Here is a 15,232-nt window from a genome sequence, read left to right on the forward strand (position 1 = left end):
GCAAACAGCTCCCCCTTCCGTTTAACTAATTAACTCAATATGGTAGAATTAAAATGGTAAATAGAAATGTAGGTATTGTCCTGACAAACATTCAAGAATATGCAGCTGTGCGCAAAACCAGAATTTTGAAAACCGTGCAATCAAAACTAAAATATATGCTAACAAAAAGCGTAACGTGACATTATAATGCGGGCATGTTGAATCGGAACTAGTGTTGTTCGTTAATGAATCTTTTAAGTTAATGAATCAGTGTTTTGAACAAACCTTTTAAGTGAACGAGTCGTTCTTGTTCACTTCCATGCACTGCACTGGCTCATTTTTTTATTGGAGCCTCTACTTGGGCTTGCTTTAGTTTTTACATTGATTTAAAGTCATGCAAAGAGTGAATGAATGATTCTTTCTGACACATACTGGCCTAACGGTGCAGCCTGCAGAATTCAAAAGATTCGACTCTCATAGATGAATCAGACTGCATACCACTAATGTAAACATTTGACGTTTAAACTCTTAAACTGACTTGAAAAATACCCAGGGAAAAAAACATGATCCAACCATATTGGTCTCATCTTCCTGAATATTCAATAATCCTCGGGCGATTCCAGGAACTTGTTGCGTCAATTCCCGACAATGAAGCGTATTTTCTGTTCCGCACTACATTTCCCACAATCCTCTGTAATATGCGTCTGGGTGTGAGAGAGAAAGATTAAAATTGGACCATCTGCAGACTTTGATTTGGTATTAATGGTGAGAATCTAATTTGTTTGGCTAAATAGACATGCGAGACGTATCTTATGTCTTTTGTAGCTAAGATAGAAGTCTGTCTTACTACATTTGGTAAAGCTAAATATGGTGTTTTAAAGCTGTTGGACAAACCAACTTCGTCTGCTAGCCAACACCGCTAGCCAGCTCACTTCAGGCACGAAAATCACTAGCACATCATCACTAGCATATCATCAAACGAATCTGCTTGATTGTTTGTCTGTTTTTTTGCGTGTTTTGCTGTTGTTAACATGTTATGTAATGTATTTCCGTTTTATTTGATGCTTACAAGACAATGTCCCCATTATTAGCAGTCATCCGCTAAGAAAATCTTGGCTGTCTCAAAACATGGTGAGCTGCGTAACGTTACTTTGTAACAGCATTGTTTATAATCGGAGCGTTTAAATCTCACCAATTGCGAGACATAAAGAGAGCTGAATCATTGATCTTGTGTCAGTTGTGGCTTCTGCTTTGCTAACAGAGAGATCTGTTCATGTTTAACGCCGTGCTTTGTTTTGACGCTCTGTCGGGAAATATGTCTGCTGTTCTTTACAGCTGATATTCTTTAAATATATATAATAAAAGAGTGTGTATCAACAGCGCTTTTCATGAAGGGTTAGTTGACGCAAAAATAAGTGTCCATATACGTTTTTCAAGATTTTAGGATATATTGGAAAATAAAATCACAATGAAAATATATTCTGTATCCGGTCACCTTTTTTTAAACGTTTTTCACCAGTTTAATCACATTGATTTTTTTGTCTTCATAGAATTAGATGAAGTGTAGTGATAAATATATATATATTATGTAATGCATTGTGTGTGTGTGTATAGTATGTATATCTATATATGTTAACATACATATGTTACATGTCATATACGTGTGTGTAAAGATAGATATATAGCTTATGTTTTTCTCTTTAATTAGGCGGCAGCAGATATTTTCTACAGGGCTTTGCTGTGTTGTGAGCTGTAGTAAATCATCACATTTTGATCGTTTCTCAGGAGGATCTGTGACAGGTGCCACTATAACTCTACCCTCACCTGACATCAGCAACCGGGTAAGAACGAATGGATATTATATTTATTTACATTGTTACAAGTTTAATAAAGACTTCTGTAGCATAAATTCTCAATTGTTTTCTTATTCCATACTCTTTTGTATGCAGGCCAAAATGGAAGCTAGTTTCGGATCCACATTTCCAGCGGTCCCTCAAGTAGCAAAAGGTCAGTATTATCTGTTGGGCTACTTGGATTCAGATTAGGATCTTAGAATAATTTTTTTTATTAAAAGCTAAAATATTGCACACAAATTGCATTATAAGTGGTCCTTATAACTGTGTTATAATGCATGACACGGTGGTTTTAAAATGCCAAAAAAAAAAAAAAAAACATTTTCTCATGTACATGTTGTACCTCTATGAAAACCACTATGAAAGAAATTGCTGGTGTTGAAAATGACTGGGATTAGCATTGATTGTACAGGATTCCATGTGACTGTTTGCTTAGCAACAAGGTTCAATCATTCGCTTGTTACTGTATTCTTTCATTTTAGCGGAAACTAATTACAAACAGCACCGCAGAACCCCTTCATCCTCCAGCACTCTGACATTCTCCGCTCGTGACGACGATGATGGCATGGTAATCACGACGCCATCCCTTTTCACAACAGCCAAGTACATTTACATATAGAGGAATGGAAATCACACAAACACCTCACAATTTTGTCATTGATGTACATAATAGCAAGCTTTTGGACTAGCTTATTTGCTCTTTGGGCAGTTCTTAGTTTTTGATAAATGCAACTGATATATTGTTCTGCTGTTTGTGGTTTTCCTATTGTATTTAGCCCTGACTGTTTATAAGAGAATACATGAATACAGGATGAATTCTTTCCTTAGACATAGACTGTATTGTTGCTTTTAACGCCTGGCTAGATGCAAAAGTGGTTTATGGTAATTCAAATATTTACTTTTTAAGTTTTATAGTTAGATGCTAATTGTCCCTGTCCCTGCAGCCGCCCATTAGTACCCCTCGTCGCTCAGACTCTGCCATCTCGATTCGCTCTCTGCACTCCGAGTCCAACATGTCGCTGCGCTCCACCTTTTCTCTGCACGAGGAAGAGGAAGACACAGTGAGTGTCAGCAGTCTTCTGTTTCCTATTCACATGTTGATCTAGTATAGTGACGCTAAAGACTGAGCGACCTAGACATGTGTCCAGCACGAGGCTGACTTTCTCTCGCTCTCTCTCACCCTTCCTCTTTTTTACTTCCCAGGAGCCACAGGTGTTTGCAGAGCAGCCCTCTGTTAAGCTCTGTTGCCAGCTGTGCTGCAGCGTGTTCAAGGACCCCGTCATCACCACCTGCGGAGTGAGTCAGCCTGCCGCCCCCTCACCTCTCCCTCAGGATAGGGCTGTCTGTCGTGATCTGTTTCCAGGCCATGTATTGATTTTCCTGTCAGCTTGGGCTGTGAACAGCACGCCTCATTGACCTGTTTCCTACGGCATTGTTAGGCTGTTGAACACCACAATACAAGTGTCTGTTGAGAGATGAATTACACTTAAAAGAGCTGAGTAGATGAAATTTCAGTTCTTATTCACTCTCACTGTGCTCTCTTTTCCCTTCCTTTGTCACTTTAGCACACATTCTGCAGGCGATGTGCCTTGACCTCAGGTAAGGATAGCGTTTTTTCTCTAAGCATTTGTCTTGCTTTCAGCTTTCCCACGATGAACATTGCTGCCAGTAGTGAGGAAGCACTATTTTTACTAAGTTCTTTTTGTATGCTTTTGTGCAGTTACGGTTACAAACTCTCTCTACACTTCCCTGCACTCATATTTTAAGTATGATTAATTGGACAGAAAAGAGATAGTATTATTCTTTTTTTCAAAGGTTCTGTATGTTTCGCAATAATATTGTTATTGTGAATTTTTTTTTCGACCACAATAATTATGTAGTGAAAATATCTTCTACAGAAAACGTTGTCATTCTCAAATTTCATGGAAATGTAGAAAACTTGCCATCCAGAATGTCAAGGATGCCTAGATAGATTTGATATATATTTGATTATATGACTTTATCTGTCTTTTTTTTTTTGAGGTATTAATTCTGTAGTATCAAAGACAAAAATCTAAAGCGTTTTTATTTAAATGCATTTAAAAAGTTATCACAAATTAGTTTTTTTGCTTTGTTATTGCGGGGTGTACTGTATATATTATTGTAAAAAGAAAAAATAACAGCAGAAGGATGCTGCATAAAATGTGAACGAAGCTGAAGCAATCTGAATTCTTTCTGAAATTTGTTTGAATATTTATTTAAATTCTCTAAATTCACTCAGCGTTAGCAGGAGTGGCTTCAAGTTCATTTTGGACCAAGTCTCTAGCTCAGTTCCTCTTTCATTTCCTCTCCATGCTAACTCTTTCATTTTTATGCTCTTGGCTTGAGTGATGTTTTCGACATACAGTAGTATTTTTGTTTTGCCAATAACTCGTGTTTCTACAGAGAAATGCCCTGTGGACAATTCTAAGCTCACGGTGGTAGTGAATAACATAGCGGTGGCCGAGCAAATCGGAGAGCTTTTCATCCACTGCAAGTACGGCTGTCACCCAGCTGCCTCGGGAAAACCCGGTGCCTTTGAGGTTGACCCACTTGGCTGTCCATTCACCATCAAGCTTAGCACCAGGAAGTGAGCACACCGCATTTAATTTCTATTGTTGGGACGTAGTCATGAGTCATGCAGAGGGAGTGTAATGACTTTGGATTGTGTGTGGCAGAGATCATGAAGTAAGCTGTGACTACAGACCTGTTCGCTGTCCTAACAACCCCAACTGCCCTCCCTTGCTCACCATGAACCTGGAGTCCCATCTGAAAGAGTGTGAACACATTAAGTGCCCTCACTCTAAATATGGGTATGGAATTTTGCAAATCTAACCATCTTTCCTTTAGTTGCGTAGATAATGAAATAAAACAGTTTTGATTAATCTCTGCTTACTTTTCTCTAGTTGCACCTTTATTGGGAATCAGGACACGTATGAGACGCATCTGGAGGTGTGTAAGTTCGAGGGGCTGAAGGAGTTTCTCCAGCAGATGGATGACCGATTCCATGAGATGCAGGTGACACTGGCGCAGAAGGACCAGGACATCTCGTTCCTGCGCTCCATGCTGGGCAAACTGTCTGAGAAACTAGACCAGCTGGAGAAGAACTTGGAGCTCAAGTTTGGTGAGGAAACTAAGTCTTAACTGCTTACTGTTTTCAGGTCAAAATATTCATGAATGTTTATTTTTTTGGGGTTTTCTTGTGCTAATATGGCAGATGTGCTGGATGAGAACCAGAGTAAGCTCAGTGAAGATCTGATGGAGTTCAGACGAGATGCTTCCATGCTTAATGTTTGTCTACTTTCACTCTGGTTTTCACCAAATTACGATGTACAACTGTGGTGTTTCAGTATTAAGAGCTTACTAACCCAGCCCTCTGTTTGCAGGATGAACTGTCTCACATCAATGCCAGACTCAATATGGGTATACTGGGCTGTGAGTGTCTCTTCCTCGTTTATGCTCCTAATTTTTGTGAGGAAATTATGTTATTGTCTGACTGTATGAAATGTTTTGCAGCCTACGACCCCCAGCAGATCTTCAAATGCAAGGGTACTTTTGTGGGCCACCAGGGTCCGGTGTGGTGTTTGTGTGTCTATTCTACCGGCGATCTTCTCTTTAGTGGGTCATCAGATAAGTCCATCAAGGTAATTTCACCTCCCACTAGTTTTCTGTTCTTTTGGTTTATGTGCATCCCTCTTAATCTACATTAATGTCCTGTACTTCTGTGCTCCACATAGGTTTGGGACACATGCACCACATATAAGTGTCAGAAAACCCTTGAGGGCCATGATGGAATAGTGTTGGCATTGTGCATTCAGGGGTAAGCATTTTGAGGGTTTTGAATTCAGACATGAATATTTAAATACAGAAAAATATGTAAATAATGGAGTAGGGCTGTGCAAAAAATCGAATGCGATTTTCATGTGCATGCATCTTGTCAGTAAAGGCACTCCTGTGATTAGTAGTATATCTCCTGCACGTGCGTTCAGATCAGGGTTGCCAGGTTTTCAAAACAAAACCTGCCCAATTATTTCTCAAAACTAGCCCATTCACGTTTCGTTCCGGGCGATAAAATAATTTTGTTTTGGTGGGGTTCCCTTGGTAAAATTTGCATTTTAGGGGCTAAACATCATGTTATTTGTATCACTTCAACCTGTGGACATGAAAAACAACCGCAGGCTTGGCAACACTGGTTCCGTGGGTTGAAGGTACCCCAATACAAATAACGTGATGTTTAGCCCCTAAAATGCGAATTTTACCAAGGCAACCATGCCAACAAAACTTTTATTTTAACCCTGGGATGCAATTTTTATCGGGGAACCTCCTGGAAATTCAATTGGGCTAGTTTTGGACTAGTTTTGAGAAGCAAGTGGGCAGGATTTGTTTTGAAAATCTGGCAACCCTGATCTGAACGCGCGTGCTGGAGACGTACTTCTAATTACAGGAGCACCTTTACTGACGAGATTTTTTGCATAGCCCTATAATGCATTGTTAATTGTTAAAAGTATTAACAATGTTACAAATAAATGTTAACATCCAAATAAATTGGGGGGAAAAAAAGTTATATTTAAAAATTAACAATTGAAGGAATTGTGAAAGTAAAATGGGTTGCAAATGTAATTTCATGTTAGACAGGAGGTCTTTATTTTTATTTCTCCTTTCTGTTGCAGGAACAAACTTTACAGCGGCTCAGCTGACTGCACCATTATTGTGAGTGTTTCTGAAATACATTTATCAGAGTAATCAAATGTTCATGACATGGTCCATGTACATATAACGCAGATATGTGCTTGCTCTCCCTCAGGTTTGGGATATCCAGACCTTGCAGAAAGTGAACACGATCCGGGCACATGACAACCCAGTGTGCACTCTAGTGTCCTCACACAACATGCTTTTCAGTGGCTCTCTCAAAGCCATTAAGGTCAGTGGCATCTGTTGAAGAGAAGATGTGCATGTCTGCAGACACAAGCCCAACCAAGCCGCTTATATTGAGCTTTATTCTGCCCCATTTGTTGATGTGCACATTAGCTATTTTCAGTTTCCCTAAAATGTTGTGGAAGATGAGATCAGTGCTCCAGCAGAAAAGAGAAAAGTGCAGACTTAAGTTACTGAGGCACGAGTGGAGCAGAATTAGATCCACTTGTCTCTGAGAGCCTGTCTGAAGAGCACATGCTGAGCTCGGATCACCATGGTGATGTGTGGGAGGAATGAGGGAGTCGAGGTTCAGCACTAGAATGATCTCATCTTTCTGGGACTTTCCTGTTTACCAATTCTGAATGTTCTTCAAGTGATTGTTGATGTTCTTTCTCTCTCTCGTTCTCTCTCCCTCTGTAGGTGTGGGATATTGTGGGCACAGAGCTAAAGCTAAAGAAGGAACTAACTGGCTTGAATCACTGGGTTCGAGCTCTGGTTGCTTCTCAGAATCATCTGTACAGCGGATCTTATCAAACCATAAAGGTTAGAAGTGGGTGGGGGGATGTCAAGCTTTTACATAGCTTGAAAATGCCTGTGTGCACTTTATTATTAGTGTCAATTCAGCGCAAATTGCGCGCACACACACACACACATATATATGTATGAAGACTTCAGATGCAAAGTCTGTCTGGCATTTTATTTCTTTTAATTTTCATTTTTAGGTTTACCGTTTACCATTCCACCTGTGTTTAGGTTTAGTAATTTCACTTTAATGGCAATGTAAAGGTTATTAGTTATTGAAATGCCTTATTTTCAGAAATGTTGCTTTAGTCAATTCATTGGTATTTATGATCATCTTTGCTGCAAAACCCACCTGCAAAAGTCCACCTCTTTGGACAAGACATAGCAAATAGTAGCAAAATAAATAAAGAAATAAGAATAGTTTTAATCATAAAATTATTATATATTTTTTATTATGAAATTATACTCTAAAAACAATTAGCGGGTTTTGCATCTGAAGTCTACATATAATCAGTTTTTGTGTCCTGATTAGCAATATTTTTCATTATGCAGGAAATTCCATTTTTATTTTGTGATTTTTGTCCTCGTTTTTAAAGGGCCTTGTTTATATATATATTCCTGTAGCAGTAACATTAGAATTTCAAATTTAAAGCTGTTCTTATGAGTTTGTTTACTGTTCAGTCTAACTGTAAAAAAAAAAAAAGAGGATTTCTCGGAGATGTTTGTAAAACCGGATACGACAGACAAACCAAAGCTGTTTGTTGTCTAAAGCTGTCTGGGAGCAGAGTGCAGAGTGCAGTGCATACTGCTACAAATGCTAACAGAGAAAGAATAAATAAAGATACAAACTCCACCGCTGTAGAGTGCAGGGATCATTACTTTTCCACTTTTATCACTGTTATATATTATCCATTCATTGCTTCCATAGTGTTTTTAAAAATATATATTTAATAAAGAGATTAAGCAATGAACCAAACAAACTGACTTATAACCTTTAATTTAAACAAAATGTAGATTTTGAAAAAATTGAGATAAAAAAAAACTGTGACAAATGGAAATGAGCTACACTACTGGCAAAGCTCTATGAATAATACAATAAAAGAAAATATTGGACCCACTTTATATTAAGTGGCCTTAACTACTGTGTACTTTTTAATTAATAATTTAGTACAATGTACTTATTTTGTACATGTTTTTACATTGCACTTATATTTAAAGAAAATATACTGACTCAATTACAACATTCACATGTTCCACTGAGTGTAGGGGATTTTTGCGGAGCTTTTTTTGCACTTTATTATTATTATTTTTTTCATTTTTGTGGTCAAAGTGACTTCTCTAATTGGTTAATCCAAGGAGAATCTCTCTACAGGACTATGTTTAGTTTTAACCAGTGATTTGGCTATTGTTTTTATTCATATTACTCATTTATTTTTTTATATAGACACCTTATTTCATACTTTATATTATAGTGTTCCTGTAGCTCAATTGGTAGAGCATTGCGTTATCAAGTGCAAGATTGGGGGTTCGATTCCCCGGGAACACATGATAGGTAAAAATTGATAGCCTGGATGCACTGTAAGTCACTTTGGATAAAAGCGTCTGCTAAATGCATACATTTTATTTTAAATTTAATTTAATTTCAACGTCTCATGCATAATGTGCATTATAAGGTGCATACTAGTCATTAACATCTAGTGTCAATAAATGAAATGGATTTTTGTGAAATGGTCTGTCTGCCATTTCCCCTCAGATCTGGGACATCCGTTCTCTGGAGTGTGTCCATGTGCTCCAGACCTCTGGAGGCAGTGTGTACTCCATTGCAGTCACCAATCACCATATAGTTTGTGGCACCTATGAGAACCTCATTCATGTAAGTAGTATTAATCTCTACGCCCTGCAGAGCTTTACATACAAGGGTAATGGTCATGGAAAAGCTGAAAATGTAAGGACATTATTCAAATCGGGATTTCTCCTCTGTGAATAAGGTTTGGGACATTGAGTCCAAAGAGCAGGTGCGGACGCTGACGGGCCACGTGGGCACAGTGTATGCCCTTGCCGTCATCTCAACCCCCGATCAGACCAAAGTGTTCAGTGCCTCCTATGATCGCTCTCTCAGGGTAAACAAAAGGCTTGGGATTAGGGTGTGAAATTTGGGGATATGTGTCACCTCTTTTGTGATATTTACCACCTCTTTTTTGTTGTAGGTGTGGAGCATGGACAACATGATCTGCACCCAGACTCTGCTGCGGCACCAGGGCAGCGTAACTGCGCTCGCTGTGTCCAGAGGAAGACTCTTCTCTGGAGCTGTAGACAGCACCGTAAAGGTCAGAGATTCTTACAATGAGTTTGGGAAGTCTGCTTTGAAACTGTAGCTTGCCAAGATCTTTTTGGGGCAAATTCTTTTGTGCTTTCATTTTTGTACACAATTGTTAAAAGTTCTGGGTTTTAAAGACTTCTATAATGTTTTTGAAAAGTCCCTTAATGCTCACCAAGTCTGCATTTATTTGGTGAAATATTATTACAGTTTTAAATAACTGTTTTCTATTTTAATTTTTTTTTCAAATGTAATTTATTCCCGTGAAACAAAAGCTGAATGTTCAGCATCATTACTTCAGTCTTCAGTGTCACATGATCCTTCAGAAATATGCTGCATGCTATGTATGTGCATACAATGTCACATTAAAAACATCTATGTAACATTTAGTCACTCTATACCATTACTCATTGTAAAGCCTGTACTATTTTGAAAGCAGCTAAACAGTATTGAGACACCATTCCTTGAATCTTTTTCTACTGGATTCAGATCTTTCAATGTATATGGGCTCTAACAATTTATTCTGTTTTTTTTTTCTCCTCAGGTGTGGACGTGCTAAATGTGACTGCTTATCATTATTAGTTGTCAACATGTTGAGTAATATATCGCAAATTAGAGACAAAATGAGTTCTGATGCACGGACTCGTGTGACGGACAAACACGGCTTGCTTTGTGCGCTGGATGAATGTGGCTTGTTTCCAATTACCGGACACCTCTGGACAGCAAACAGAATCTCCCAACCTTCGTAGTATTTTATACATACAAGATAATTTCCAATAGAAGTATGATTTAGATTTGGGAAGACTTCAACTGAAGTCTGAACAAATGGAGCTGAATCCAGTCAAGGGTCATGTTCCCTGCAGACCATGGAAAAGTTGTGTCAGTGTTCTGTTGACTGTTGAACTTTGACCTTCATGAGTTGCAGTCTCATGACTGAGTGAGTGCCTAAGCATCAGTCTGACGCCAGTGGAGATGCATGGAGCGACCATCATCCCCCGGCTGAATGAAGACCTACACTATACCAACTTAGGCCTGAAACAGCAGAGCATTGTTTTGGACTACACAGTGGCCATGTTTTTATCTCCGATTTGACAGTGCCAACTGAGCGGCCAGAACTGCTCAGATATTTTCAATGTGAAATCTTTGTATGACCATCCATCATGCTTTAGTGTAAATAATGCTATGTTTCCTTACCAAAGGTGCAACTGCTTCATGCATGGTTCCATGTTTGCCATGGAAGTCAGATTTTGCCCATGCCAATCTAGTAAGACTTTTATAATGTAATTCATGCTAGTTACTAAATCCTTTTGAACAGGATAACAGTAATTCTGATTAGTTTGATGAGTGTAAAGCACTTAATTTATTACCACTGAGCATCCTAGCATAACTTTTAAGAAGTAATGAAGTCAATGAAGTGGAAGGGAACACTGTTGAGTTCCCCTCTAAGCTTAAAGTGAACATTCACCCAAAAATGAGTGATATTTTACTCTTTATGTAGCCCTGTATGACTTGATTTATTCTGTGGAACATATTTGGAGAAATATTATATTTCCATACAATGGAAGTCAGTAACATTCCGCAGAATGTCTTTTATGTTAAGGTTTTGAACATGAGGGTGGTGGGTAAATTTAAAGAATTTTCATTTTTGGGTGAACTGTCCCTTTACCTTGAAGTGTACTAAACAAAAGGCATAAAAAATGCTGCTATTTTGGATATCAAGTGCCTTTTTGTGGCATGGAGCTACCAAATCCAGCTCCACTATTCAGGACAATTGGACGATTTCTGCAGCATTGTGCCTGTATTTTTCCCTCAATAAGTTTGTGAGAGGATATGAAGTTGAGACTTGTTCCAATGCAAACTAAAAACAGTTACATGTATAAAATACATACAGAGCGCACTTGAGTCATTAACCTTCACATAATGTGTCCTTAATACATTTTGAGTTAAGAAGAAACAAATCTGTGAAGGGCTGTGTGGCGCTTTGGTATTACCTTGTTAGTTTTTTTGAGAAGTGCTTAGTATTTAATGTTAACTAATGAAACACTTTGGTGTTGAGCGGTTTCCCACTGGTCTTGTCGGTGTTCAGTAATTGAATGGCGATGAGATTGTTTCTATATAATGTTTTATTTAGAGCAGGTGGCTGTTGATGCAGTCACTGCAAGCACACCACTGTTCCTAATGCCAGTCACAGCAGGTATCATACAAGTCAATGGCAGAACATCAACACAATATACAGCCTGCACACACTGATCAGTGCAGATTTCTTTTTTCTTTTTGAAATGTCTGCAAAAAGGATGGAATTGAAAACGGCTTTCATTATTAAATAACATCTTGCACCAACAATAAGTTTGACTTCAGTGTTTTCAGAATTTCATTATTTTTCATAGTTTTTTTTTTCTTCTTCTCTGGTATTAAAAAAGACGAAAGAAAAAAAAAACAAGCAAACATGACAATGAGAACTTTAAAGTGAAGAAAACAATTGAATGAAGATTCACAGTGACAAACATCCAGCTATATACACGGGGGGATGGGGGGCAGGGCCATAACAATTCAATTGACACCCAGTCCTTTGAAGCGCTAAGCATGATGAAGCTTTTATAAAAGCCATTCCCATGCCAGACATCTGCGCTCTGTCCACAGAGCAGACCGCAACATAAAGGGATATAATTCTGAACATCTGACGGACAAAGACCATTAACATATCCTCAACGCATTGTTCAAACATGAAAGACAAAATAAAAAGAACTAAAGCAAGGCACATACATGTTGTTTTAAAAAACATAACATTTGCATAATATACAACTTATTTCATCTGAAGACATGACAGTCAAAAAACTTATCACAAAAAGCTACTTTAAAAAAGAAAACTGGAGTTCTAAAAAAAATGACCATTTACAATTCATTTAAAATACTTTTTAAGAGCCAAGAAGACACTTTAAACTTTTATCTTAAATATCAGCAGTTTTATCAACAAGCCCTCTTGATGCTGCATCATTAAATACTTGCTGAAAACATCTAGAATAATCTCTGTTCATAACTTAAATATTACAAATACTCTTCTGAGAACCGGAGAAGGGATTAAGCATAAATGGAGCTACTGAAGGTGTTTAAAGCATTGTGGGACCTACACAACTACTTTTTCTTGCTTCTGTCCCCTTCCTTCGGGCCCTTTCTTTAATTACATTTAAGATCATTTTGATACTGTGACAATTCTAATAATGAGCAGACAGATTGTCATGGCAACAAAGATGGTTAAAGATAATGAGAGACTGTGAGTTTGCTGGCAATGAGATAATGACATTGAGAGGCTTGCAAGAGGTTCTGTTGTGACCGGTGCTGTCGTAAGAGCGAACTGCGCTCCCCACAGCTTATGTCCACAGAGACCAAACCAAATAAATGTAAAAGCAGTGCACAGCCTACCCTCAATATATGTCCCTATAAAGTTACTGTAATGTGATTCTCAGTGAATATGTTTAACCTAGATACTGCTATGTTATTCAGAATAAGTTATGGGCCCATGCTAAACTGGACTGGAGCTTTTACTTTGGTCATTAAGGACATCTGTCTGGATGATTGTGGGGGGAATGCAAAAAGCAGGCACACCATGGTACATTCACACCCTTAAAACAGCCACTGAGCGATGTGCTGAGGTTAGACTGCATGCAGGCTTCCAATGGAACTACACCCATCCAAACTCAGAGCCTTAAGCTTAGAAGATTCTTTGGGTAGGTGGAAATGCTAAGCATCAATCCACATCAGCATTTGTGAAATCCTTGTTAGTTCACTGCACTGTCAGTCTGCAGCATCCTTGCATGTTTCTTTTAAGTTCCTGTTTTATGCCACTTACACACACTTTTGTAACTTCCTCACTTTGTGCTTCCTGACATACCACATTCTGCAATCCGTCAACCATCAATGGACCCCTCTACCTTGTTCTCGCCTGTGTTTCTGAGGTCACTCATATAGTAAAATCCAACAAAACTCTATTTACTTTCTAAATGCGTGATCCTGGTCTTGTTGTGAACAATTCATTCATTGCACTTTACTTAGGCCACTCAGGCTATTGCATAATGCTAACCAATAGCTATTCTGGTTTTCAGTGCCTACCTTCACCATAAAGTCCCACTGTACATTTTTTCCTTGCATATCCTGTTTTGTCTGGAAATGCATCACAGCATGGAAGTAAACCAGCAATTCCTGTTGAGTTCAAGGCCTAAACTATATATCACCTTACTGTAGATGACTGAAGAATGGAGATGTCCAAGGATGAAAATTACTCCTCACCAAATCAGAACCCACAGGCCCTTCCTTTCCTACTGGCTTAAGGCAATGCCTCCCATATGAACACGGGACCTTTCTCAGATTGAAGCAGTTTGCTTGTGTGTTATAAGCACTGAAGTCACCTCTCATGTTAAGGCACACAGGACACTGCACATGATGAGGGCAGATGAAGGAAGAAGACTGTGCAGGAGCAGGAATGTATGAGTTCACACAGGCAGAAAGTGAATGGAAACATAAAGGGTCACATCAGCACAGATCGGGAGCCCAGAGCAAGCACAGAGCAGGGGGTGAAACAGCAACTTCAGTCACTTCACTACATTCAACACAGCCCACAACACTCTTCAGCGGAGCACAGCCAAACATACAGGATGTTTGAGCCAGTCTTATTATAATATATATATTTTTTTTTTTTAACTTCAATATAGTCGTAGAAAAATCCACATATCTGTCATCAAAGTTGATAGATTTCTTAATGTTTCAACACTGTATGTACCATTGAACATGAAATAAAAACATAAAATATTTATATTTATTTATATATATATATATATATATATATATAACTGTACTAATGCATGACTCTCACTATGAGATTTTTTTCTTTATAGATACAAACTTCCCTCATGCTTACAATATACACATACCATACTATTATGTCATATACAGTTATTATTGTTTTCATATTATTTTACTAGTCATTGCTCATGGTAGATAGCGATATTCCATAGACAGAGAGAGGAGCTTTATGTATTAAAACCCAGCCTCTGTTCTCCACCCTCTGCTCTGTCTTTGATTTTTAAAGCCCTGGATGGCCTTCTGCCCAGTCCTGAGGTACATCAGCTTGGGTTTGTGCAAACCAACTTGGAGGGAGAGAGAAGAGATAGGTGTGTTATGGCGATGGGGAAGGGAGGAGGAAAGAGGGGTGAGAGGAGCCAGGGTTGAGGTTTAGGAAGGGATAGGTGGGTATGTTGTTGGTCATTGTGCCCTTGTGCTCTCCCGGGGCCCTGAGGTTGTGCCACAGAGACACAGGCTGTGCTCTTCACTCCAACATGGCATCCAGCTGGTCGGCCAGATCATCGAACATGCTGCCGATGTCGTCTAGGATGCTCACTGTGCTCTTGTTTTCAGCCAATGAGCTGTGAATCAAAAACCACACTTAAATATGATTTAGAATTTACAAATAAAAATGGCTGCAATGACGTAAATAGGTCTTTGCTTCATAATAACCAAAGATGTGTGCACAAAACTGCTGACTTCATTTGAAGATCAGTTGACTTGTGACTAGAAAAATACTAGAAACTACTTCAAATTAAATGTTAATGTGAGACTAGATGCCATCACAGACTAG

General features: G+C 38.6%; 2 protein-coding genes across 14 annotated transcripts in view; one reads left to right on the forward strand and one right to left on the reverse strand.

The window, feature by feature from the left end:
• The first annotated feature begins 634 nt into the window (after positions 1 to 634).
• LOC127951023 (E3 ubiquitin-protein ligase TRAF7-like) lies at positions 635 to 11,949 on the forward strand. Of its 2 annotated transcripts, none has more exons than XM_052548613.1 (21): positions 635 to 744; positions 1,688 to 1,820; positions 1,929 to 1,986; positions 2,315 to 2,400; positions 2,777 to 2,893; positions 3,036 to 3,128; positions 3,398 to 3,431; positions 4,257 to 4,440; positions 4,529 to 4,663; positions 4,757 to 4,974; positions 5,068 to 5,141; positions 5,237 to 5,285; positions 5,367 to 5,494; positions 5,588 to 5,670; positions 6,521 to 6,560; positions 6,655 to 6,771; positions 7,185 to 7,307; positions 9,040 to 9,159; positions 9,275 to 9,406; positions 9,494 to 9,613; positions 10,148 to 11,949. In XM_052548613.1, exons 3-21 carry the CDS (start codon positions 1,935 to 1,937, stop codon positions 10,160 to 10,162), a joined length of 1,920 nt encoding a protein of 639 aa, XP_052404573.1. In that variant the 5' UTR covers positions 635 to 744; positions 1,688 to 1,820; positions 1,929 to 1,934; the 3' UTR covers positions 10,163 to 11,949. The 2 variants fall into 2 exon arrangements, with proteins under 2 accessions (XP_052404573.1, XP_052404583.1); XM_052548623.1 differs by lacking the exon at positions 635 to 744 and adding an exon at positions 985 to 1,110.
• LOC127950987 (caskin-1) overlaps positions 11,709 to 15,232 on the reverse strand; it is a 99,405-nt gene continuing 95,881 nt past the window's right edge. For all 12 annotated transcript variants that reach the window (XM_052548600.1, XM_052548537.1, XM_052548508.1 and 9 more), the window contains one exon: positions 11,709 to 15,020. In XM_052548600.1, the coding sequence (XP_052404560.1) occupies positions 14,924 to 15,020 (97 nt within the window). In that variant the 3' untranslated portion in view covers positions 11,709 to 14,923. The remainder of the gene's footprint in view (positions 15,021 to 15,232) is intronic.

This window comes from Carassius gibelio, chromosome A3 (assembly GCF_023724105.1).
Source record: "Carassius gibelio isolate Cgi1373 ecotype wild population from Czech Republic chromosome A3, carGib1.2-hapl.c, whole genome shotgun sequence".
Classification (NCBI taxonomy): domain Eukaryota; kingdom Metazoa; phylum Chordata; class Actinopteri; order Cypriniformes; family Cyprinidae; genus Carassius; species Carassius gibelio.

Bases quoted from the DNA above. Each gene is read 5' to 3' on its own strand.
- LOC127951023 (XM_052548613.1), top strand. From the start codon at position 1,935: ATGGAAGCTAGTTTCGGATCCACATTTCCAGCGGTCCCTCAAGTAGCA. The intron at 5,671-6,520 runs GTAAGCATTTTG...TTTCTGTTGCAG, and splicing joins TTGGCATTGTGCATTCAGGG to GAACAAACTTTACAGCGGCT. The intron at 9,407-9,493 runs GTAAACAAAAGG...TTTTTGTTGTAG, and splicing joins CCTATGATCGCTCTCTCAGG to GTGTGGAGCATGGACAACAT.